The sequence below is a fragment of the Tyto alba genome, unplaced genomic scaffold (genome assembly GCF_018691265.1).
Source record: "Tyto alba isolate M040663 unplaced genomic scaffold, T.alba_DEE_v4.0 Super-Scaffold_21, whole genome shotgun sequence".
Lineage (NCBI taxonomy): Eukaryota > Metazoa > Chordata > Aves > Strigiformes > Tytonidae > Tyto > Tyto alba.
Window position 1 is genome coordinate 10752581 of NW_024881295.1, and position 26822 is coordinate 10779402.

The window sequence follows — 26822 nt, forward strand, 5'->3', positions numbered from 1 at the left end:
GGATCCCAGGAAGGGATGGTGCTGGCTGGGGAGAGAGGACAGCCCGGGCAGAGAAGGGAGGCAGGAAGAGGAAGAGGTTGCTGTCAGCAGGTGCTTTCACTTACTTTTCTGGACTTCAGAGTGCATGTCAGGAGATAACAGCAGCTCTTCAAAGCTTACCAGGCTTGGTTGCACTCCCTCAAAATTTAAGAGCTTTTCTGGGGTAAATATTCTGTTCACAAGGTTGTAATTACTGTGATGTTTGCAACATCTCACAAGGTTTCCTGGCAAAGATTCTCCTTGATTGAAGTGTTACAGACATCTGATTTTAAGAAAATAAAACCAAAATTGGAATCACCCTAGCTCCTCTCCTCCCTACAATTTAAGAAGTATTTCTGTCCACATTAATGGAAGTGCTTTTGCAACAAAAATAAGCGCACATCATTTAATGTGAATGTGCATGTTTATACTAAAAATCTGCAAGTCAATTGAAATGTGACTCCTGTTTCCAAAAATGAAATCAACAATTTCAGACTCCAGCATCTATTCAGCAATTTGCCCATTGACTGATATACACAGTAAAATCTTACTTAAGATCATTAACTCCAGCTACATTGGTGCAGACTAAGGCCCGTTTTTCAGGCAACAAGTTCATTGTGTAGGTACAACAACAGACCCAGCACCACACAAATCTGTCTTTGGCCGATTGTCATTTGTCATACCATACTCACAAGCACAGCGTTTCGATGCCTGGAGTGAGACCTGCTTCTCCCACCGGCCCCCAGCATGGCCTCGGCACTCCGCTTCACACCTCTCCATCTCAGTTACTTCAACCGTAAAGTGAAGAAATGACACCAACCAACTTTGTGAAACACTTGAGGTATACCAATGAAAAGTGTTACCTGATGGGATCATTTGTTCTGATGAGGAGCAGCAGCCTGTCTTGCTCTTGTACCAGGCAGGGTTTACACAGCTGACTCCTCAAAAACCTGAGAAGAAAGCTAGCCTGCGCATGGAAGGAGCCCCAGAAAGAGAGTCCTTTCCTGCCACTGAAAACCTTCAGCGTGTAAGACTTGTCACAACTCATATAAGTTATGCAAGTTTAAAAATGAGCGTTTCAATATTTAAGCTACTGTGGCAGCCTACATCTTGAAACCCAGCTCTTACCCCTGCATCACGCCGCTGCCCAGGCCCCCCGCAGCGATGGGGCTCCCCGGGGCGGCAGGGCAGGCAGCTGGGGGGCACCGGGGGCAGCCCCATGCCCGGGCAGGGCAGGGCTGCGGCATCGCTGGGGTAGGGGCTGGCGGCCCCGGGGGCTAAAACAGGGCCCTGGGCAGGGTGGAACCAGGCCAGGCAGGGACTGAGGCCTGCTGGTGCTCCCAGGGCCTGGCACTCTTTCACAGACATGGCATGTCACCTCATCCTTTTTTGCTTCATTTCTGCTTTGTAGAGTACTCAAAACTGAGCTTTCTCCTATCTACCAAACCTAAAAATACTTCATCGCAAGAACTTTTCTTGCCACACAGCCCAAGGCGCAGCAGAAGATCTGCAGATGCGGCAGCAGCACAGTTGTTCACAACGTGCTTGCCAAAAAAACTCTGTTACTCACTCAGAACAGTCATCAAAGCTTCAGTCTACCCTTATCTGAACACTGAAAGGGAACTGAGAGCTCTCCAAGAACTTCACAGTCACCCACAGCTCACTCTTTGCAACTGTTTCTAATTCCCAGCATCTGTCTTGCTTCTATTTTCATGTATCCGCCTCTCAGTGAGTTGCTAGTGAGAGAGGTGCAGGGCTGTCTTTCAGTCTGACAAAAGTGAACTAGACCCTCAGGTTTGATAACCAAGGAAATTCTGATTTCAACTAAACACCAAGGAAAAACATTTGATTCCACCTGGAGGAGAGGAGAGCCACAGTTAACTTCACACCATTCACTAGAGGACATTTGCTATCACTTAGCACCTCTCACAGGTGCATATCAGAGCTCACAAACTAGAAGGTTAACAAGGGAAAAAAATGCAAGCTGAGGACTTTTCAACTAGCTCTGAAAACAAGCTCCTAGTTGGAAAAATAAAAAAATAATAATAAAGAAAGAGGGTTGTTATTCCAAAAGATCCATTCCTAAAGCACCAAGCTGGTTGGGGCTCCAACATGAAGCCAGTATCTCCCTCCAAGTTAATTCCTGCCCACCTTCAAGCTTGCATTGGCTGACTTATCAAGGACTACGCATCTCTTAAAATAGTGATGGTTAGAGAAAGACGTGGAAAGAACCAGCAACCAGCAGCATCACCTGCAGGTGCTCCTCCTGCCTGCTGCTATGCTCCCGAGGGGGAGTTCAGGCCCTGAACCCTGGGCAGTCACCTGAAAGCCTGGCACAGACCAAGCTTCCCTGCTGCAAGCAAAGGAGTGCCTGAAGAAAGTGGTCTTTTACAGCAGATGCTACCACTCATCTCTAACGAAAGGTGATACTACCCAATTTGTTCACAATATTGATGCGAAGGTTTCAAACCCAAGCGTAGTGGTTCTTCTGAGGGCTGCAGACAGGAGAGCAGGGCTATTTTCACTCTAACCTCTGTCATTTGGACTCAAGTCAAGAAAGCAGCAAAACTGCAGGTTAACTCAGGTAGGCAGCCGGACACCACACAGCTCCTCGCTCGCTCCTCCACTTCCAGCGGGATGCAGATGAGAATCAGAGGGGCAAAAGTGAGAAAACTCATGGGTTGAGACAGTTTAGTAAGAGCAAAATGACAAAACAAAGAAAAACAAGTGATGCAAAAAGCAATTGCTCACCACCGGCCCACCAATGCCAGTCCCTGATCAACCACAGCCCCAGGTTTGGCGCTGAGCACGGCGCTGTACGGCGTGGGGTGTCCCTGGGATCAGCGGGGGCCAGCTGTCCCCCCTGCGGGCACCCCCAGCCTCCTGCCCACCCTCTGCAGACTGGCCAGGGAGGGGGCAGCGTGATGAACAGAAAGCCTTGGCTCTGTGCAAGCGCTGCTCAGCAATGGCTAAAACATCCCTGCGTTAAAGAACCTTGTTTTGATCACAGATCCAAAACACAGCACCATACTGGCTGCTATGAAGAAAATTAACTCTACTCCAGCTGCAACCAGCACAAGCAAGTTGCATTAGCTCCCACCCCCAAACTGCTACTCTCAGAGTCAATTCCTAACAAAGCAATTTTTGTTTGAGCCACAAGTGTCTCAGATGATACTGTTTGTCTCCCTGCATTTGGAAGTCCCATTTGAGTAAAAAGGAGTATCTTGCATTAACCGCTCCCATTTCAGTGGAAACTTCAATGATTCTCCTGCAATCAAAACTGTATGTTATTATGTCATGACTAAAGGCATGAAAGCCATTAACTAATGAGGTACCTTTGTATGATTTTCAGCCATTCTGAACTCAGCAAGGAACATAAATCAACTTAAGTTGTAGGCACACAGCTCATTGAAGGTGTTTTGTGCACTGATGACTTAAAAATTTAACTCGTGTTTTAGTTTTTCTTTCCTTACATACTCTAGTAATTCCTCCAAGTTTGTCTTATGTTTATATGATCCTTTTTTTGCCTCTGAGAAATATATGAGGTCTGATGGTCCAAATGACAATGGATTTGCACACACCCTTTTTTTTTTTTTTTACACTGCAGAGAAGAAAATAACACTCAAAGCAATTAAAGTGTACAACTTTCTACAGGTTAAATTTATCCAGCTAGACTAATTAAGAAAAGCTAAATCCCAATTCATAGCCATTAAAAAACAAGTTTGTAATTTCTGGAATAATAGTTAGAGAAGAATTAAAATTTCTAGATGAGAAAGCTCCTCCTTTATGTCTAAAGAAAAACACTGTAAGAAATTGTGACTTTTTAAATAGCTAGAAATGAACAGATAGCATTAATACTTCCATAAAAGCTACCAAAAAACCCCCCAAACAAAACAACAAAACAAAAATCAGGATCAGCTACTTTAATGTGACACTTCAGAGAGTATTTCCATGCTGAATACTTACACTGAAAACAACTTCTTGTGCCAGATCCAAAACCTTCTGAAATTGTTAATATTCTGCCATCAGCTTCAACGGGAACAAGATTTGCCTTGCAAAATAATCAAGAGACCTGCAACTATTTACAGGAGACTTAATTTATGGCAGATTTGGTTGCAACAGCTAGAGAATTTAAAATGACAATTAACTGTATGAGTAAAGTGTTCTGGTAAGTGCCTAATTCAAACACTTTAAATATAATTAACTCTCCAGATTTTAAATAATCAGGTCGTAACGTTCTATACAAAAAATGTTCCTCTGAGGAGAATGGGGGTGGAACATCCTTAATATGTATCCAGCGTACACATTTAACTTTTACACATATAAAGAGGCAATGAATATTATAAAGAAATTTATTGTGCAAGAATGATTTTCATGCTCATTTACAATGAAATAACTATTTTTAACAAATAATCATGCCATTGCTTAATATCAACACTAAGCAGAATATTTACATTCAAGTTTACATGTTTGTTCAAGTTCCATGTATGGTATTGTCAGAATTAAGTAAGAATGCATCTTCAAATCAAAGTTTGCATTTTTTACATTAAAATATCACCACATTTCAGACCTTTACCAGAAATTACAAATTTCCTTTTTTTGCAGTACCTTAATTTCCCAGCTAGTGTACTGGGGGAAAAAAAAACAAAAAACAAAAAACAAAAAACTAAAAAACAAACCAAAACCAACTTGTGAAAACCAGCATTACAAACATACGTCAATCTTCAATTAGACAGGTATTTCCAACTTGTTAAATGGAAAAGAGGCTGGAGTATACCTCTGTATAACTGACCTTTGGAGGACTGTTTACGTCATCCTTGCAAGAGATCATACCTGAAGAAAAGCCTCAGGACAATTCTTTCACAGAATCTTGTATTAAAAAAAAAGAGATCTGTTTTGTCAATATTGAAGTGAACATCTTACAATAGCACCAAACACACTTTGAAACTTTTTGTTCTTTTTTTTTTTTTTCTTTTTTTAACCGTAAGGATGACTAGGAACACAGCATCATGGTCTGGCACCTTTTTAAAAACAAAAATAAACAACAAAAAACCCCTGAAACACCCACCCAAAACATATGCTGTATAGTAAAAATTTAAAAAAAATAAATCAGCAATTCACAAACAGTTGAAAAATATTTTTAGTGTGCAGAAATTCAAACTGTGACTTTTTGGTGCTATTTCTTCCTCTTCACTCTCTATGATCTCTGGTAAGTTCAGAGTTCAGCCCACATTTCTTAGCCCATGCACAAATCTCTTGCTCCTTTGGCAAAGGTTGTTAATACAGGCTTCTCAGTTATCTCCTTATCTCCCACTCACCCACCCAGACCTCTCAGTTTTTTAAACTGAGCTGAGAATCAGCTACTATGATATGCAAACTCAGAAATGGTTCTGAATTACAACTTATCATGGTCCTGTTGAACAGCTAAAAAATGCAACAGAATTTTTGTTTACTTTCAGTTCCACGTGATGCCTACGATTTTAATCCATACTCTCGTATCAGTGCTTCACTTACTGCCTAGGTTTCACAGCAGCCTGTAATTATAACAAAAGAATCAAAGCATATCTATCAATATGCTGCTCTGACTATTACACAAAGGACAAAGTGGAGTGATTGTCTTGAATTTTGGCTCTTAATGCTATGGGGAGATACCGATTTTGAAGATGCAAACCTAAACATTCCCACATTTTAAATAATTTTTATATTTGGCAGAGACTACTTCACTTTTTCTGTCTTCATGTTGTGACATCTCCTCCAGAACTTGTAGACTGAGAAACAACTGTAGAAGGTTGCACTGGTAACATTTCTAACTCAGATTCACGTACAAAGATGACTGCATCACCACTGACATTTATTAAACACTGAGCCTGGGGAAAAAAAAAACAAAAACAAAAACAAAAAAAATCCCAATATGCAATTAGCAAACGTATTTTAACTGCACAGATAGTAGAAAAGTCAGAGATCAGGAGAAGGACAAATTATAGCAATTTATTAGTGAGGCAATCTCTGCCATATTTTCTTTTACATCCACTCACTTGCGTGCTATCAAACATGTAGACAGATTCTCGTAAAACCAGCACAAATGAAATATCTGGCTAGCTGTACTTGCTTTCACGACTATCTTGAACATACTGCATGTACCAAAGCAACCATATTCTGTTTTCATCTTCACTAATAAAGTTTTGTCCCTTTATGTCCAAAATAGAGTATTTTATATCAGCAACTCCAGTTATTTTTACATGGAGTTAGGGTGAACACTGCAACATCAGAAAAGCTAAGTTCAGCACTACTGTTCAACTGTTTCCTGCAGTTTATTTCATTCTAGTAAACATAGTATTTTTATCCATTCGAGTATTTATGAAGCACATTCATAATTTTGTGTTAACTCAGGTGTTCAAGAACGTTCTTGGCTTCTTTAAACAAACATTATGATGAGAGATCCAGAAGTGTTACACAGACCTGGCTCTACAGGGTTGCTGTTTTTTAAATATATAAAATGTGTATTTGTGTCATATTAATCACAATAGCATCATTACTTCATATCATCATTTACCTGATTTTTGTTTGGATTCTCCATGAAAACACACTGCTTCATTATGTATGAGACAACTGCATTCCCCCCTAAAGCCGCAACATGAGCTCTCACCATTGCAAACACTTCAGCAATAAAAGCATGAAGAAAACCACTGACACCACCCTCCTGAAAGGGAGAAAGAAAAACAAACAAACAAACAGCACTGTACATTAGGTATAGCTACAAGATGCTGAATACTTTTACATTTTTATCAGCTGAATATTTCAGTGAATCCTAAATGGTATATTGTACAGAACTTAAAATCTATTCACTGTTTAACGGGTCACAGTTAAAAATCAGACCAACGGAACTTACTGTTTGAGGAAAAGAATTAAAAGTAGGTTATTAATTTGTGACTGGTATTCTTTGCAGTCAGTGTATTACTTATACTCATACTTATCAGACATTCCTACACCTCTGAAGGAACATTTAATATTCCAATGACAACTGAATAATGACTTTTTTCTTTCATCAGGAAGGATACTGCCCATTTTTTTTTTGATAACTGGGAAGGAGATAAAAAAATAATTTCTACTGAGAATGAAAAGAGATTTAGACTTCTTGGAAATTACTATCAAGGAGTGACCATTACCTTTGGTCCCTGCAACTTCATGTATGCTAATGACTGTCATTAGTTCTTAACACTCACTACAGAAATGATCTCTCAAAACACAAAGGAAGCAAGGGACAGAGCAGTGACTTGATAGCAAGCTATTCAAGCTTACTCCCCATTCAGCATCTACCCTCAAGTGACAAGAGCTCTACCCCCTTGCTGTGCCACACCTCAGCTCAAACCTCTTCTGTTATTTACCCTTGATTATTATAATTAACAAGAAGTGCTAATCCCTAATATACAGCTCACCTCACGCAAGGAAGTGGTTTCTCGTATAAAAAACATGTTGATTATCCCAAGATATTTGGTTATTTTTGCCCCAGGTAGAAAAGAAAGAGGTGTCATCTTAACAACTGAGACGGTAGAATTGGTGCATGATGGAACAGAACGGTGCCGTAAGTATCCCTCAGCCAATGGACTTGCTTTATCAAGTGAAGCAGCTAAAAAGATGGGAAAAAAGAAGAGAAAGTAACTATCAAGTAAGATCGATTACTGTTTCTCAAAACACAGAAACTCTTCATTATGGTTTCCAAATAGCTTGGTGACAACATTCAGCTGCCTGTGATGCTCAGCCATATCATGTGAGAAAGGAAATTATCATGCAAAGCATGCAAAAGGAGACAAAAAGCTGAAATGGAATTTATTTGGAAGAGTGGCATTCCTGCAAAGGAAAACATTGAGGCGAGTAGCTGCACATACAATCAGTTAAAGTGAAGGAAAAGAAAAAAGTGCCAACATTTTGAAATATATATTCTGCTGGAGGAATAAATGATAAGAAGTGTGAAAGTTGTTGTGTTTCCCCAGTGCAGCATTTTCCGTTATAACAGATATTAATCTCTGCTAATTTAAGCAAGATAGTCAGACCTGTGGCCAAAGAACTACTGAAAAATAACTCACCACTTGCTAATTTAGTGACCATTGCCTTGACTGTCACCTTGGTGATTGCTTCCTGTTTCTCACCAAAAATTTTCCAAGATCATACATACACCTACATCCATGCAGTGTATGTTATATAATTAGTAGGCGTACACATTTATTGATGACTAATTTTTACTAAGTGAACAGAAATACTATATTTTGCTTTTTATGATACTGGTTCATAAACCCTGTATTAGCTTACAAAGACATTAACAATGTCGGCAGTTTTCACACTCAGGTATTCATTCTACATGTGATCTGCAATACTATTGCTGGGCAGGAAACTTCACTATTCACCACTGGGAAATCAGAGATATGTCTCAGATTATCATAACGTGGTAGAAACAGCCGCCTACTTGTCTTAATTGATCCGCGCCTTATGGTCTGAGCTTTCAGTTTAATGAGCTCTATCCAGCTGTTGCATCTGTCTGCAAAGGAACTGTAATCAATTGACGTTGCTGAAAACACAGACAGAAAAACAAAAGAAAAAACAAAGAAAAAAAATATGGATGATGTCTCTTGCTCATCTCAATGCTCCTTTTGAGGAAGCAATTATCTGTGTCTGAGAGAGAACAAACATCCCTTTCCAGGTCTGTTTAAAGGAAAAGTTACAGAATAGGTTTGGACTTGTCCAAACCAGTGTACCGATTTCTGGTGATGTCCCAGCTGTGAACCAACTGCCTGACTGGGACTTCATCACTGAAAAAACATGCAAATACAGTCATTAATGACTTATGCTAAATTATTTTTTTTTTAATCTCATTTTAAGTATTAAGTTCTGGCTTCTTTAAGTTTATTTAAGCCTTGTTTAATTTTAATTTTCATTGCTGTTCTTTTCCTCACAAAGAGCTGCTGATCATGGTTTAGACTTCCTAACTGCCTTTATTAATATCTAACCTACAGACTGAAAAAAAGTTTTGGTGATGAGGATAAGAGTCACAAGCTGAAACAACACCTCAGTTTTAAACACAAACAGATCTTCCTTACAAAACACTGTCCTCCTTCCCCTAACATCCCCCCTCCAATACCACCCCCTTCCCACTCCTCCCCTCCCCACCCCCCAATCATTACAATCAGAAATAGAGTTGTTTCTGCTATGACTTTTGGTATTAGTTGCAGGGGTGTTTGCGTATCTTTTTAAAAAAAAAAAAAGTTTTGCAAACACCGTTTCTTCAGGGTAATGAAGAAACGGAAGGAACACATGCTAACTTCAAATTAAGACAAGCAAAAAAGCTCTCTCTCAGGGAACTAATTTTCTGTCAGATAACGTGATATCAATATATCTGACAGAGAGACACCGTTATTATTAACAAATCTGACCTTTGTAAAAATATTATTATATCATTAAGCCACACCAGAGCACGCATTCTCAGTTAACTAGTAAACACTTCCTGGATTAAGACACATCCAAAAAGAGTATACCAATATCCCAAGAATGCTCATTCTGTTCTGGCATATGGCTAAATTAAGTAAACTCACCTCTCTGAGCAGCAGGAATACCTGTGTGGGAGCTTGCACCTTCCAGGACTTCTAATAAGACAAAATTAATTCCATTCAGATAATATATGAGCAGAGTCATGTAGTACAGGACAACAGCTTTCTTCTTATAAAAAAAATTTACAGTAAAGTATGAGGAAAAAAATATTCTGTATATAGCATACTCTGTACTTTGGTAGCACATAATCAGTTAGTATAATTAACTTTATTAAATCTCTCTTGCAAAATGTAATATGATCATTTACTGAAGGTCATTACTGTATAAGGTTGTATAAAAATATTTTTAAAATAACAATCTTACAGGAAAGTATGTAAAAAAAGGTATCAATATAGTTAATAAGCTGCTAAGTAAATGAAACTACAATGAAACCTCGAGTCTACTTGTGAAGAAATGACAGATAAAACAATTATCTAATTGAAAGCCTCTAAAGTGATGTACAGTACAATACAGATTGTGAAGAACATCAGGGAAAGTGATATACGTGAACAGGCTACCCTCTGCTGGTCAGTGCCCATTATACAAGTAGCACAGTCTAGTAACAGTGAAAAAGACACCAGTCAGAAATTTCTGGACAGCTCCTCTTTTTGAAAATGAAAGAGGGTAATGGTGTCATAATATGACCAATTAAAAGTTAAGCACACACAAATGCATAAAAATAAAATAAATAATAATACAAAGCAGTAAGAATATTATTGCTGAAATTAAGATGACCTCTGAAAATACATGTAAATCTGTGCAACTTACATGATGGGCAAAAAAGAAAGCTCTAACATTTTAGTAAAAGAATATTTACAATAATTCACAGATACTAAATTTCCTATCTCTAGCCATTTTGGTAGATAGATAATCCAATGATGGAGAAGGAAGTAAAGACAGCTGATTTCAGTGAATAACAATGTAATTTTTAATACAGTCCTAGAAGAATTGTGGCAACCATTCTTGAAATGCAGCTCTATCTCAGGTAAAATAAAGCAGCTGTTTTAACAGCTAAAATGTGGTGCACTGTACGAATTGTTTACTATGCAAGTTTAAGCTACTTTCACTTAAAAAAAATGCATGCTGTTTTGCTCAGCTGAACAACCAGTATTTGCTAGATAAAGTATTTCCCACCACAAAAACTATCAGATTAATTGAGGCTGATAATACATTGAGTTATTTTATATAGGCCACTTACAGAAGCAAAACAGTATGAAGCAAGACTAATTACTAAGTAATTTAAAATTCTTTAAATCAAATGGCACCTAACACCCAGTGGTTTGCAGCACTTTCAAAACTCTAAATGCAGAGGTAGACAAACTGCAGGAAATCTACAAAATAATATATACAGAATGATTAGCCAACCCATCTTATGTGACTCAAAACATTTGACTTCAGGAGTGAACATATCCATTATACTTAGGTAGCAAAGATTATTTAAAGTATGTTCAAGTACAGATATTTTAAAGCTACTGCAACAATGAAAGAGCAGAACTCAAAATCAGTAAAAACCAACAGTTAAACATTCTTCCATTTAACTGACCTTTAGCTGGTGAGAATGGTTGAGAAGCAAGAGGATCAGAGCAAAGTTCCAGTGGAAATTGTAGCTGTTCTTCATTGTCTGTAGATGCTTCAAAGAAAACATACACAATTGATAACTGACTCCCAAAATAAGATCTGCCAGTAATAACAAGCACTACACATTTAATTTAGACAGGTCTAAGGGGAACAAATTTTTTCAGCATATGCATATAGTGACGCAGTTTTGTATGAACAGTTAGGTGTCTGACAATAAATCCAGCTGCCAAACTGAACAGAACCTGAGTTCCATTGAACAGGATTTGATTTAACATTTCAGGAAAAAATACTGAATTCAATTCATGCATTTTAGATTTGATTCTGCAGTTGGATCTGAGTTAGCTATACATTACAGTAAAAAGCAACAGCTGATTTATTTCACATAAAAGAAAAAAAAGCCTATTTGCTGTTACTACTGGAAAAGTAAGATATAACTCATGTTTTAGAAACATATGGCTCTGTTCTACTACCTAATTCCATTCTTCAGAATGGAGTATCTTCAAAGTTCTGTCTAAAGTCCCATATCCAGATTGCGTACATACATTTCTAGCACAATATGGTGCTTCATTAGCAAGACGACATACGCAGATTGCAGTAGTGTCTTCTATTCCTTCCATAATGCTATATGCTTCATCAATCTCCAAAAATATTACTGACCCACTTAAGGCTTTTAGGGAGGTTTTTTGAAGTATCATGGATTGTTTATTTTCTGCATTCTTGAAGTAAGGACAAAATTTGCTACTTACAAGAACAAGTATTCTCTAATGACTTACACCACATGTTTCAAAATAAATTGGAAATGTCATCATCTGTTACACTAATTCTTTAGAGAAAAATACTCAAAGAAAGAATAAGGAAATACCAAACATTTTTTCATGTAACCTTAAGTTTATCGATTAAGTAAAGCAAATACCTATCACTTGATAAGTAAGTCATCCTGCTGGAGGTCATATATATGAACTCTAAAAAAATCTATGTTATGACTTTATGATTTTACAGAACCTGTCTAAAAATGTATATATGTAACTGAAATTAAAATACAGACCCATTACGTACTGGTGAAAAAAGAGGAAAGAAAAATATTATCTCTTATCTTGACATGCCTCACAACATTTACCTCTTTGCTGTGATCTTTCTGTAGGGGCTTTGTTGGCTTGTAATGCTTGGTTTTTGTCAAATGTAATTGCAACAGCTGTGACTGCAATCTGCAAATCAGAAATATATGGCATATTAGGTAACAATCTCTCGTGCAATCTGCAAAGAGCATTTTGCAAACAAGCCAGCTTTTTCCATAGAAAAATAATAGGGGGAAAAAAAAAAAAATCAAAGTAGACATATTAAAAACTCTTCACAACAGAGTATAAAAGGCAATACTAAGGTTCATTGCTAGAACATACACCTGACAGTGTTTGTCCCACATTTATGATATTGTTCATAAGTTCTTTCCTTCTTTCTTGGTGAACTGACATAAAAAAGAATCATAAAACCCATTATCATTGTATTTGTAAAAGAGAGATATTTTTAATTGAACAGAAGAATGATGCTATACTTCTAAAGGCAATATTTTCTTTAAAAATAATTAAGTATATTGCATCATCTTGAAATGGCAAGAAAAGAATTAGACAAATATCGTAACAGCATACTTAGAAAACTAGTGCACCATATTCTAATAGTGTATGTGGTAACACCTTGTAATGAGTATCTAGACAGGGCTTTTCATTTCCTATCTAACTAAAAAGATACACACTATTAAGATGCACTGTGCTTACAAAATGCCATGGAGTCCCACGATTCTCAAAACGGGTGAACTCAATAGGTCATCCTTTATCTTCACTGAACATTACAGCCTTAAGTTTTACTTCAGAATTCAACAGACATACTAGTAAATCAAATCCTAGCCTACTTCAGTCTGAGCAGCAAATATTAATTAAAGGCCAAAACTGGCATGCCTACAGGCTGAAAGTCAAAAGAATCAGTTTACTTACCTGAACTAATTCATCCTCTGGTAGAGCAACTGTAAAATTTACATGACAAAGGCAGCAGGGAACCATAGATCGTAGTTTAAAATACAAGCTCTGTTGAAGACAAGACATTATTTGTGTTACTCTAAAAAACATGTGGTTTATTTCACAGAAATTAAAGATCAAAACTCTTTTCATAGTAGAAATCATCTAATTATATTATTTTTTTCTTAAAGAATTATTACAGTTATGAAAAATCAGGGATATAATGCAATCTACTGCAGAGCAGTCTTTGTATTTCTGTTTCCAGAGTACACTACCAGTCAAAGGACTCATTCAGATTCGAAAAGCTTTGGAAATTCTTAATATACTAAGAATGCTGAATCTATCTTTAGAGCAGCTTACAAACTAATTACAGACACTATGTAGTCTAATTCCAAAAAGTAATTATGAACAAAATGTTATTTTCAGTATAGTCTGATTTTACTTTGCTTCCATTTGAACAATTTAAAAAAAAGCTTGAAATAAAATTCTTACCTTCAACAGATTCTCACAGAGATCATTAAAGTTCTTATTAAGTGTTTGATTTGTTAGGTTAATGTTGCTTAATCTGGATACTCTTACTGCTGTGAACATCTGGATTAGAAAAAAAACACACATTTTTTTTTCTAATATATGTCCGTATGTTTTATTAGAACCAAAACACATTAATAATGAAGGCAAATAATGCATAACATGGTACGGGGGGGGAGAGGGGGAGAGAAGCAAAAAACTGTAGCAACAGCATCAAGTGAAGTGCTTATTGCTCACGGAATTTTACAAACAAAAGTCAAGCTTTCTGTGAACTAATGTATATGAATATATTAAGTGATTAAGCAAGATATTAAATACTCTTTTCTTTTTACTTGCTTCATACAGGAGTCATTCTACCTGCCACATATTCTGTTAACTGCTGTTGAAAAATTCTATGTTGTGTACAACAAAGTAGACAATAATGGAATGTCATATACAGATACACAGGCAATCCCATCAAGCTGAGAGCGTGCCGCTGGTACAGCCATATGGTTTTCAGGTTTAAACTGTGCCTCTTCCAAGTACAGTCTTGTATTGTGCCAATAGGTGTAAAAGCTCACTTAGATCTGTTTTAACACTCTCTGAGACTGAACTGTGTTGTACAAACATAACCAAAATGTTTAAACATAATTATAAATGGAATTTTTCTCTACTCGCTAGATTGGCTTTATCTAGTTCTTATTTACCTTCACCTATTAATGTTATCATATTCAGTATCTCACACCAAGTAACACAGTCAACAACGTGTTTCTTTCAAGAGGCTTCAAAATCTAGCCAACCTCTTAAAAATCCCCAACCCTTAAACTTCATAATTACTGTAATTATTCTCTAAGTTTTACATTTTTTTTACTAGGTTCTCTGTTACATAACAGCATTGAAAAAAACACAAGTTTTCATACCCTGTTTTTCTTACCAAAATACTACTATTACTTCTAACACAAGAGTATCCTTTTGATTTATCTTTCAAAATTAGTGAGCTCTAATATATATTTAAATTGCAATAGCATATTTCAACACAATTTGGAAAAAAAGTTTTAAATTACTTTGAATAACCTTACTTGAATTTCTGGTGTCCAGTTATTTATACCAGGCATAATTTCTGTGTTGCAACTGTAAAAACCTGTAAAGAAAAATATATGAGGAAACCTATGTTGCACACTGAAATATAAAAATACTTTTAAACAAACATATGTAACCTTACTTGATATTTTTGCAAATATTTTCCCTCATGAGTTTTTGAGTATTGAATAATATACCCGAAATAATATGAACTTTCAGAAAACAAACGTAGCATCCGAAGAATACAATATAACATACAAAAGAAACACATGCTTTCTGTTATTCATAATGCAGTGAAAAAATGGATAGGAAAGATAGAACTCACCACTTCTAAAAAACTAATTCACTACAGAATTCTGATTCTGAATATTTCTTCAACTGTCAAAAAGCAAGGCCAGAAATATCATCATGTTGAGGAACATCACAGAGGCTACAGTGGCATGAAATGCAACAGTGACTGTTGCTCCCCATGGACACGGGCTAACTCGTCATCTGATGCCAGGACTAATTAGTGAGAGAAGTATTCAAAGAAGTTTTTTAGCTCTGATCACTGTATACTTAAGCAATCTTGCAGAAAGGGCAAACACCCAAAATCCACTACTGCTCTGCCTAGTTTCTAATAGACAAATTGCATACAAATGAGGATACTTATTAAAAAGGCGTGACAGGAAAAGCTAAAAAGCTAACCTTTGACAGACAGCAGAGAGATGCTTTAAAGATACTACCTAGAGACTGAGCACAAATATGTTAGCACTTACTAACAGAGACTTAAAAAAAAAAAAAAGAAAAAAAGAAAAAAGTATAATGACTAAACAGCAGGCTAAAAAAAGTTATAAACAGCAAATACGCAATGTTGAAAATCCAAAGATATAGCTAAGTGAGCACAAAAGAAAAATCTGGTAGGGCCTATGTAAATGCACACAATAAACTACGAAACAAAGTGTTTAGCAGCTTGCAAAAGGTATACAGGTATACATATTAATAGATTTTCTTTCAGAACATCAAAGGCAGAAATCTGGTTAAAGAGTCCAGCAAGATATAGAAAGAATATGCAGCGGTAACAACATGATAGCAAAAAGCATGCAGGTTTTTTTTACATCAGTGTTCATCAGGGTAGTGGAGCTTTCCACAGTAGTGAAAACCAGTCCTTTGTTTATTTTCCATCAGAGCGCCTGTCTTAAACAAGTGTCTGAAGGAGATATTGAACAAATAGGCAAATTAAAAGTACGGAATCTCATAAACAACAGGAAAGGCAAAAGATGAAATAGATGACTAATCTGCACTGAACTCTTAACTTAGAATTACCCCATTATAAGAGGAGAGGCTTTTTTAATCTTCAGGTAGTGAGGTGCTTTTAGTGACTGGGACCTACTAATTTGCCTAGTAGAGTTATCTGTATTACTGGCCCACAGAAGCTATTTCAGAAAGTGGAAATCATGGGCAGATGGAGAAACAAGACACTGTAGAGAAGCAGATACTACTTCTCTAAGTAACAGTAATGGCCTGCAAGCGGTCAACAAGCATGTAGACAAAAGGCATCTGACTGATACAGTTTACTTTGGACATCAAAAAGCATTTGATAAGATCCTTCACCAAGGGCTCGTTAAGAAACTAATACTCTGGAGGGTAGAACAAAGTACCATTGAAGGAAATGCAATTATTGTAAGACTGGAAAGAGAGGGACAAAGTAAATGCTCAGTTTTCACAGTGGAGACATCTGTAACTCAGGATTGTATGCTTCAAACATATTCATAACTTATCTGCAAAAGAGGATAAAATGAGATCACTGCTGATGACCTTATTTTAGGGTAGTAAAATCAACTGCAGCAGGACCTAACAATGGATAATCAACGAGGAATAAAAGATTTGGTGGTAATAATAGATAACAATGACAAGGGTAGTTCTGAACAGTACTCAAAATGATAAACACCGATACCAATTATTAGGAAGGGAACAGATACATGCTCATAAGAAATATGGGGAAACTCACAAAGATAAAAGAGGGAGGACAAGGACAACCAAATGTACAAAGCAACTTCCATGTAATAGGCAACTACATTAGCCTCTTATCCAGATCCAGGAATTCCACTGAGGAGGATATCTATACAGCCGCAAGTAGCATAAAAGACTGATACAAAGCAATGATTCACTGCTCTTACCAACATAACAAAATGGAAAATGTGGCTGATAGAAACCAAGCATAAGAATCTGGCTCTTATTATGGGTACAGATCCTGATGCAAAATTCTACAAACACTGGAAGCACACATGGGCTCAAAATGCAAATAGCCAAATTCACAGAAAAGTTTGTCAGGCTATTGTTTACAAAGACAGTGACTTTCTTTCAGGACGCTGTTGAACTATGAACTGTTAGTATTCTGGTCTGTGGGGTTTTTTTTCCCCCCTCAGTCTTACATTAATGCAATATGCATTCTCACCTGATCCCTATCAGCAAGGAGACATCCAGTGACTCATTACACCTCCTCCCTTAAATAGTTTTTAAATGCAGACAACTAAATGGACACCTCACAAAGTTCTATTGACAGCAATGCAAACCAAACATTTTACTTCACAGTACGAATACAAAAGACATTGATTTCAAGTCTCATGACTGAATTTTGAAAATCACTCACTTTAAGGAGTTCTATGTTCTACAGTTGCAACACTTTATAAAAATACATCTATTTAAAAAAAGCTTAAGAAATTAGAAACTACTCTATTTTTATTATTTGACTTTACTGCCTTCTACAAAAAATCACCAATACTGACTCGGATGAAAATGTCATGGGTGATTTAAGATTTCCAAATCATTTTGGACTTTGCTTTTCTTAACAGTAAGGACTACAAGCACAGTGAACACAAAGAATTAAATTGACAGTATGTCACAATCACAAAGCAAGGAAAATACAAATGCATTTGTTGAACAAAAGTGCTAGAGGGACAAATTGCTCACTTTAAATAACATTCTTGGAATACGACACCAATGTGTCACAATATATGGCTACAAATACTTAAAGACCATTCTGTTCCCTGTACTTACCTTGTCATTGACCCTGCAACCTACAAGTATGTCTAAAAATCTTCAGCAATTGGTATACTAGTAGAAAAGATCCAATTGTTATACCCATATGAAGTAACAACAAATTTGCAACAGTACAAATCAGTGAACTACACAATGCCACACAAATACTGTGTTCACTTCAGCTTTCAATAAGTAACAATCAGCATAAAAGGCTTAGTGACTTGTTTTTCACAGGTGTACCTGACAAGCTACACACTTCAAGAATACTTTCACTATTACTCTTGAACTTTTTTATGTAAAACCAGTTCTGTTTTGTCATGTTGCAGCCTACAGTATAAATTAGGAAAAGATATTTTTAACTATACCAGAAGGTGGTGGAACATCTGTCAGTAAAGAATGTACATCTTCCATTGCATCTGTATCATCAATCTGGAAAAAGGAGTAATTGATAAAAATCATGTTGCTGTTCCAGTCAGAAGTCTCAGAAAGATGTAAAAACTGTCAGAGATCTACATTTGGCAGCTAAACTAAGATTTTAAAAAATTATTCCACCAAACAGAACTCTGAATCTTAACTAGCAGCCAATGATATGCTTAACACTTGAAAAATAGTTTCCTTAATTAAATTGTATTAAAAATAAAGCAATGTTCACAGAACAAAGAGAAACTGCAGCAGATAAGAATGTTAATTTTTAAAACAGTTTAAAATGCTGAACAAAGTTCCACACAACAACATTGGATTTTTTTCTAGCTAAGGATCTTTGGCTACGAGCGCTCTCATAAGGTCTGTATTATAGTTATGTGATCATTCTCTGACTATTCCAATGACACAAAAATCTTTCCAGGACTTTAAAAACCTTGTTTAGTATGAACAGTAGAAAATCAAATTTTTGGAAAGGTAAATTTGGGGATTATTAGTTTTTCCTATCCAAATAACCTCTGCTCCACTGAATCTTTAAAGACTTATTTTAGATCAGACGGAGTGTGTACCTGCTTTGATACCTCCTGTAAATACTTCTGTCATGTGTCTTTACATTCTTTCTGCCTTATTGATTTGCAAGAGCTCCAAGTTTACCTCTAACTTCCAACATTTTCTTACCAAGTATTTTGGAAATTGTTTATATGTTAACTCCAGTATTAAAGGGTTCTCTGACAGGTATTGTTTCTCCTTCTCCTTCTCTCTCGATTTAAATTAAGAGAAGTATTCTTTTTTTCTTTTCCCTTCAAAACAAAAATAAATGTAGAGAGCCTTATCTCCCATAATTGCCTTCCTTGCATCTCCTAGCATTTCCTCCTGACAGTGAATTTTTTTACCACTTTTTCTTATGTATTTCCAGTGAACAATGATTTTACTCTTGAAAGGTCAGATTCAGGAGCTTCACTAAAGCTCCTGGAATATTATTTCTAATATCCAATTTCTTAACAAAGACTTCAGTAAGTGGTTCCACAGATATATTTATTTTCTATAAATAAAGACTGAGCTACCAAAACACACGGACACATATTCTAGGACCAACACATTCACATAATGTAAACCAGTAAATGATGATCCTTAAACATCAGATCTTATTTTTCTTGCTAACTTTAGCAACATGTATAATGTACTCTATAGTACACTACAGTGTACTTACATTCTTCCCTTCCACATGGAGATCTCCTCCTATCCCAAGTGCCTATACTACTGTTAATAAAAAGTGAAATGGAGACTGGGCTTATGATTTTTTGGGTATTTTTCATAACTTGTCCAAAAGGTCTCTTGCAGTATAACAGTCATTGGGCTGTGGTTTCTTTTAATGCCTTACACAATCCTCTATTTTTAAACAAATCCATTTGACCCTTCTTGCATTTATCAAAGTATTTTCTGATTGCCTCATCCATTTCAATACAGTACCTCAGAGAGCATCTATCATAACTTTGGAGGATACAATTCCACTCCTGTCAGTCTACACAGATGATGATATTTAAAAAAAAAACCTCTTAAGACCAGCTGCAAAAAATACTTGATGAAAACTGTCCTAATTTCTTTTTAATGTGAGAGTTAATTATCCAAGTTAAATTTAGGGACTTCCCAATTTACTTTAATTCTTGCATACCTGTAATGGACTGGAGAACAAAAATTTACTCAGAGAACAGAAGCACCAACCAATCTCAATTTATTATACCAACCTCTCCCAGCACGTTATTTTTTCACTCTCCTTTCTTACCTCTGTTTTTGAATGAACTGCTGTTACAGCGCTCTCTCATTCTGCCTATCTATAACCTTTCTCACAGATTATTTTCTATGAAGATAGTGATTTGTGAAGATAAACATAAAGGAAAGCCTTGAAAATACCTTAGGGTTGCAATTACAGGCTGTAATTTAATTAAATTGTTTTGTTTTTCTTAGCCTAGGACATGTATTTGTAATGCCTGTATCTACAAGAAGATGATCAAAACTATAGCCTTCTTCAGTACTTGGCTTCTTTTCTTCAAAATTGTACAATGTTAAACTTACATCTTCGGATTTTAGTGAATAAAGAGGTAAAAGAAATCTATGTTCTTTATCTGTAAGTGTTCCTGTTTCTAGTTGTAGCTGTAGAAAGAATTGGAAGCCATTCTCTGAATGTGTAAATTCTTAAACTCTGAAAAGCATCAGCTGAAATTCAGAAAAGCAATTCTTATTTCATGTGCTCTCGTGACACATTCATTTTTTTGAATGCTTTGAATACTACCAGTTCTGGAAACTAGTAATTCTGAATATCTAACTATAAAAATAAGAGCTTTCAAACAGAAAAAATAAACAAGTTTTCTCTTTCCTAAACAAAGCGTAACAACACTGAACCTCGATGTTTCTAAAAATATATCTAAGTATTGGATCAGTCATGACTGATGCTTGAAGTAGGCAGAAGAGCATTCCTTAACAACTCTTAGTTATTATTCTAGATATTGCTACATGCTCATGTATAGCAGGGCAATCTTCTTACAAATATTGTCCCTAGGCATAATATAGCTATGCTTTAAGCAAACAGAGTAAGAAAGAGACAGCCAATGCAAAATCCAATACTTAAAACATTTTCTACTGATACAAAATAGAAAATTTTATATACAATTTAAAAAGTGTCTTTGGAGATGAGTAAGAAAACACTTCTCCCTTTTTAAGAATTTTAAGAGAAGTATGAAAATGAATATTGAAAACATTTATCACCTCCAAGACAAAAGCATCCTTTTTCCCATGTGAAAGGTCTAGCTCTGTAACTTCATCAGAGCTTTCTGATTGAGATCTTAATAACCTGGAACGTTGTCTTGGCTCTGGAATGGGAGACCCGATGATTTCTTCAGGTAGCTCCTAATAAGGATATAAAAAATTGTCAGTTCTATGTAGCTTAGAAATAATTTCAGTTATAAGCAATTTGTTAACAGTTCTAAGAATCATAACATTTTGAAAAAAAATTATTGAGAAATAAATCTAAATAAATACAAACTGATTTGGATATGTGGTTTAAGAGATCTGAAAATTCCAGCAGGTTCCCGAAATATAGTGAAAAGAACCTGTATCTCTACTTAAAACCAACTTATGTTCTGAATGATTCAGTCAGCATGAATTCATGGATATACACGGTGTATGTATGTTTGACTCAGAATGCTTTAAGAATATAAAAGCTTTACTTACTGGAGGATTAATCTCATAAAGTTCCTTGTTTTTTGCTATCGTATCATTTATTTTCTTCTGCATGTGAGATATATGCTGCTCATAGGTGCCATCATTTGGAGTCTTCCCGGCAATCTGAATACCACCAGGTGTTGGCAAAGCTGCTAGATACACACCTGTTGCAGACTTTTAAAATAAGTCATTAAGAAAAATTACAATTATGTAAGCATGTACTTCTAATATTTTCATATAACGTTTTCCATAATGCTTATGCTATAACAGACAGCACGTGACATGCACATTACAGCATGATCTCTTCCCCTAATAAATGGATCTCTCTCTCCTGTTTCCTTATGAAAACCCCCCACTATTCTTTTAACAAACTCCTCCCTTCTCGTGGGTCTTTTCCATGGTGGAGCCCTTAACTTATCCAAAAGTTCCAAACAAAGTATGAATTCAAACATCTGCCTTGGTATATTTTGCAAAGGCAAGTAATGGTTTCAAGGATTTAAAACTTGGCCAAGCCATTTACAGCATCACCAAAGTCGCAACAATCCCATTTCAATTTACAGAAAACAGATCATCAGTTCAGACAAAAGAACATGCAAGGCAGTCAGTATTACCCAAGCATACTCTTACACTGATGAGGAAGCAGCAGCATATTTCTCTATTCTAACTGCACATGACAAACTGAGGTTAGATAACACTGTTAATGAACATTTCTTGACTATCTCTAAGACACTTCAATCTATCATTAATTTCTTCAGCGCCAGAGGTGAAAGACCTTTCTCGTGTTGGCAACTAACCAAAAGATTTATTGAGGCTTAATTGACCTTATTTGTCATGGAATTGTAAGACAACTTGAGGAACAGGGATCTCTGACAGGACCTTTAAAGAACACAGTAATTTTTATATAATTTATGCCACTAAACCATTTTAAGTTTCTTTTCCTCTCATCACCTTCATAATAATCTTGTCCTGTAAGAGAGTTCTTAAGAGATTTGAATCTTCTTTTTCTGGTGCTGACAGTCTGTTCTGATTTGTCAACAATTAAACGCTGCATTCTTTTCCAACACTTCATTTATTCTTAAAATGACATTTTAATATCTCTAGTTAATCTGAATTTCACAACATTTGTAGGTCTTTGTGTCCTGAAGAAATACTGTAAGAAAGCAAAAGAATCTCCGGATTAAAGCTGTACTTACTGCCAACCCCATTAGCATATTTTCACCCACAGTGATCTGAATTCTCAGCCCAAACAGAGCATTCATTCCTCTCAGCTTAAGTTTATTCATCAGCTGAGTGTGCACTTCATATTCCATAAATGGCAAGAGATTACTAATAGATGTCGCATTTGCTTCAGCTTGAGCTTTCTTCTTCAGACGGCATAACCTAACGATACGAAACAAACATGACATCAGCATCAGATAAACAGTTTTAATGGACTGCTAAAGACTGAAAGTGATCACATGGTATTTTGATTTTTTTCCCTGATTGTACAGCCTAATACAATCAGTTTCTTTTTAATATATTTTAAAATCCTGTAAAATATTAAATTCTAGTCAGCAAGATCAAGGCAGACTGAGGCACTGAGTCTCAGTAAGATTTCATTTTTAATAGGAAACTGTATATTTATATTAGTAATAAAATTGGGCAACATAAAAAGTAAACTTATGAAACAGAACAATACATAACCTTCAGCAACATTCAAAACTATTCCCTATCAAAGCACAATACAAAAATTACCAATACTGTGCTTTTGTAAATCACTAGATGAAGTCACATCTCCTTTCTTAACACATGCTTAAGGACTGTTATCAGACAGAAACAACATGCATCACACAGGGTTACTGTTGTAATCAGCACCAAATAAGTATGCAATGTAAATAAGTTTTCTACTGATTCCAGATAACCATCTACTCAATATATGCCTAAATATACTAACATTCCTATCATATAGCAGCAACTGTTAAAAATTTGCCCTGCACACTTTTGTCAAAGCAAATACTGAAGATAAACACAACTTTTTTGCAAGTTGTCTGGTATTTGTTAAACATCCCTCCACAAAAATCGATTATTTCAAGGGACAATTACTGCAGCCCTTTTCAATTGAGCCTCAGAACTGATGAGTTGTATTCTTCTAAGTTGCTGCAACTGTATAACAAAATGTCAGTTCTTTACAAGATCTCCTTGAGGTTGTCTTATCTGAAAACTCGTATCTTCAGATTTTTTTCTTAGTAAGACCCTAAATGCAAACATCTATTTCTGTTGCCGCAAACCTCTTAAACACTTGAAATACAAGCACAGGAAATGACATCTACAGGCAGAACTTTTAAAATCCCTATTAACACAGTTATTCAAGGCACACTTCAGAACAAAATGACTGTCCTCAGCTCAAGCATTAACCAGGCTAAAAATACTTATCTTAAAAGAATAAAAGAGCATAGAAACGCCATCTCTGACTACATTATGTTACTCATATTCCACTCTTCGGGTTTAGTCTCATAAACTGAAATTCAAATCCCACACCATTGTAATGACTGTCTACTTTCAGTGAAAAATTTTCGTTCAAGAAGAGCACATGACAACTGTACATTTTAGTGATATGAACAGACAACATCTTCTTCTAAGGTCTACATTTATTATATGATCAGGAAAACATAGTAACTCACCCAGTTGTAATAAATTCACCTCAAAATCTTTCTAACTATTGTTTCAGGTCTTTCTTGATTTTGGGGGCGGTATGTGAATGCTTGAGGAATCATTCTAGAGGAAATGGGACATCTGCAAGTGCTCAGAGCCAGATCGGGGGCCACCACATGACACAGTCAATTTTTACAATCATGCTGAACACACAGTTTAATAATATGGACAATGCCAATGGAGGAGCATAGAACACATCTCTGCAGTAGCTACAGTAATTCTGCTCTAGCAGAAGGCAGAGAATGATAATCACAGGATCATTAAAAAAAACTCAGAGAGAAGGGACTTCAGGAGTCTCCAGTCCAACCTCCTTTACAGACAAAGCAGAGGATGCTCAGCTTTATCCAGTCACGTCCTGAAAACTCCCCAAAGACGGAGACTGCACAACCTCCTAGGCAATCCTCTCCACTGCCTGAATGCTCTCATGGGTAAGAAGGTTTTCCCTATATCCACTCTGAATCTGTCTTGCTCAACTTAGGCCCACTGTCTCTCACTCTCCCACTGTGCAGACCCTGGCTACATATGCTCCATAACCTCCTTACAGGTACTGGCAGGATGCTATTAGGTCCCCCTGAATCCTCCCTGTCTTCAGACTGAACAAGTCCAGCACCCACAGCTTCACTTTGTATGGCAGGTGCTCCTTACTCCTTTGGTGTCCCTCCACTGAACTCGCCCTAGTTTTCTGCTGTCTCTTACTCTCAGATGAGGACAAAACTGGACAGGTATTGTATTGTCTGGTCCCACTCATTGTGGTATAACTGGCAAACTTGAAGACAATGCATTCCATCATCCCCTCCACATCATTCAGATGTTCAAAAGACACGTCCCACTGCAGACTCTTGTCATGGCCATCCAAGTAGGTTACAAACCACAGATGACTACCCTCTCAGTCCAATCATCCAACCAGTTATTTACCCATGTAGTTGGCCACCAATACATACTGTACATAGCTAACCCTTCCCTCTTTCCCACTGTAAACTACCTTATTCTCTTTCCCAGATTCAAAGACCACAGCATAAACTGGACATAGCCAACAATCCTACAGAGATGATGTTCAGTTATGGACATCAGCACAGAATTAACACAACTGACTTAAACAGTTCATTGAGCTTCCAATGTAATAGCTGTATCTGACCACATAAGCAGTCCCAAACAGCAAGTTAAAGCATGAAAACGCTTACATCCAGGCAGACAAAATTCAGCAATTCCCACAGGCATTAAAAAAAAAGCTCAGAACATTTACTAAATCAACATGGGTAAGTCACCAGATGTCCATCAACAGACATGACACATAACACAGGGGGAGGTGAAGGCTGTCCTTCTCCTGTATCCTAATACATTGTCATTAACTCCTAACAATTCAAAAAAAATTTAAGGTTTGATGAGATACTGGATTTTAGCAACAGAAATTCTTTCAAAGATCTCCAAAACTTTACTAGGAAAATATTTTGATAGATACCTGGCTTGAATAAGACATCCCTTCCCAATAACTATTGCCTCTACAGGAAGATCAATTGTGGTGAAAAGAACATCAGGAACTTTTTGCTTCCTGCAGTTGTAACAATAAGTGAGGTGAGCAGGGAACGGCATGTTCAATTCATCATATGGTATATGGCAAAATCCACAACCTGGTGGTGAAGTTTCTTCAATCCTAAAAATACATTATGGAGAACATACTTAAAACATCTGCTTCTTATTAACAATGATTAATACATGCACATGTGTATAAACACCTAAAGATACCTACTTAAATCATACACTGCAGCTACACTCTGCTCCATTATACTGATGTGACAAGTACTGCATTTTAGGAATTAAAATAAAATTCAGCTGCAGACTACTAATTACAATGCTATAAATAAAACTCACATTGAAACTTGTTACGCAGGGATCAAGACAAAGTACATACAATGACCAACAATTTATATAAGCCTAAAACATTACTGAGCCGGCTTTAGGCACTGGGAATTCTAAACATAGTACGTGGTACAACAGTTGTACAGAGAATTTGCTGTACCAAACCCAATTAAAAGTCTCTTTTACAATGTGTTTAAAAACCTACACAAAACTAATGAGCAAAACATAAACAACAAACCAACCATTCTATTGATCAGCAGCACAATATATATATATGAACATTTTAAGAAGAATTGCAAGATTATTTCCTAAAATAAGATATGAGGTAAAACTTGGTATTCACTTAGAATACTTAGTCCCATTCCCCCATATGAAATACCCAGGAATGACCACTATAAAAATACGAACAAGGAAAGCACAGGTTAACTGCACCACTGCAAATTTATTCTGTTTCACATAAACAATTTTTCTCAGTGAATTTTGAAGAGATGCTTAAGTAAATCAGACAGATCTGGAACATTACTTATCATAGACTTAAGCAAATATATTTTGTCTCAAATGTGGGCATTGTCCATTTAGCTGTTTTATCTTCCTCTGGCATTTCTAATCTATGCCAAAACTCTTATTAGCAGCGAAATATATACTTTGATAAAAGTGCAAGTTTCTTCTTATTATGAACCATCATACAGAGAATATGGAAACAAGCACTTTTTGTTCTGGCTACGGTTTTCAAAAGTCTGTCTACACAAGAGGACAATGGCCTCTTGTTGACGAAGTAAAAGACTAGTAAATAATACTACATTGACAGTGTTGTTATGGAAAAAGTAATGCACGTGCTAAAGTGTA

At 36.3% G+C, this 26822-nt stretch overlaps 1 protein-coding gene across 25 annotated transcripts in view; it reads right to left on the reverse strand.

The window, feature by feature from the left end:
* Window positions 1-3926: 3926 nt before the first annotated feature.
* The window catches only part of C2CD5 (C2 calcium dependent domain containing 5), a 67734-nt gene continuing 44838 nt past the window's right edge, over window positions 3927-26822 (reverse strand). For 17 of the 25 annotated variants that reach the window (XM_042795151.1, XM_042795152.1, XM_042795150.1 and 14 more), the window contains 15 exons: window positions 25579-25770; window positions 22622-22808; window positions 21438-21602; window positions 20973-21113; window positions 18155-18218; window positions 14768-14829; window positions 13674-13772; window positions 13161-13250; window positions 12293-12380; window positions 11141-11227; window positions 9603-9653; window positions 8480-8581; window positions 7455-7645; window positions 6572-6718; window positions 3927-5885 (listed from right to left, as the gene is read on the reverse strand). In XM_042795151.1, the coding sequence (XP_042651085.1) occupies window positions 5754-5885; window positions 6572-6718; window positions 7455-7645; window positions 8480-8581; window positions 9603-9653; window positions 11141-11227; window positions 12293-12380; window positions 13161-13250; window positions 13674-13772; window positions 14768-14829; window positions 18155-18218; window positions 20973-21113; window positions 21438-21602; window positions 22622-22808; window positions 25579-25770 (1798 nt within the window). In that variant the 3' untranslated portion in view covers window positions 3927-5753. Of the gene's footprint in view, window positions 5886-6571; window positions 6719-7454; window positions 7646-8479; window positions 8582-8602; window positions 8823-9602; window positions 9654-11140; window positions 11228-12292; window positions 12381-13160; window positions 13251-13673; window positions 13773-14767; window positions 14830-18154; window positions 18219-20972; window positions 21114-21437; window positions 21603-22621; window positions 22809-25578; window positions 25771-26822 lie in introns of those variants that run through there. The other 8 variants (XM_042795153.1, XM_042795168.1, XM_042795169.1 and 5 more) reach the window with 3 other exon arrangements.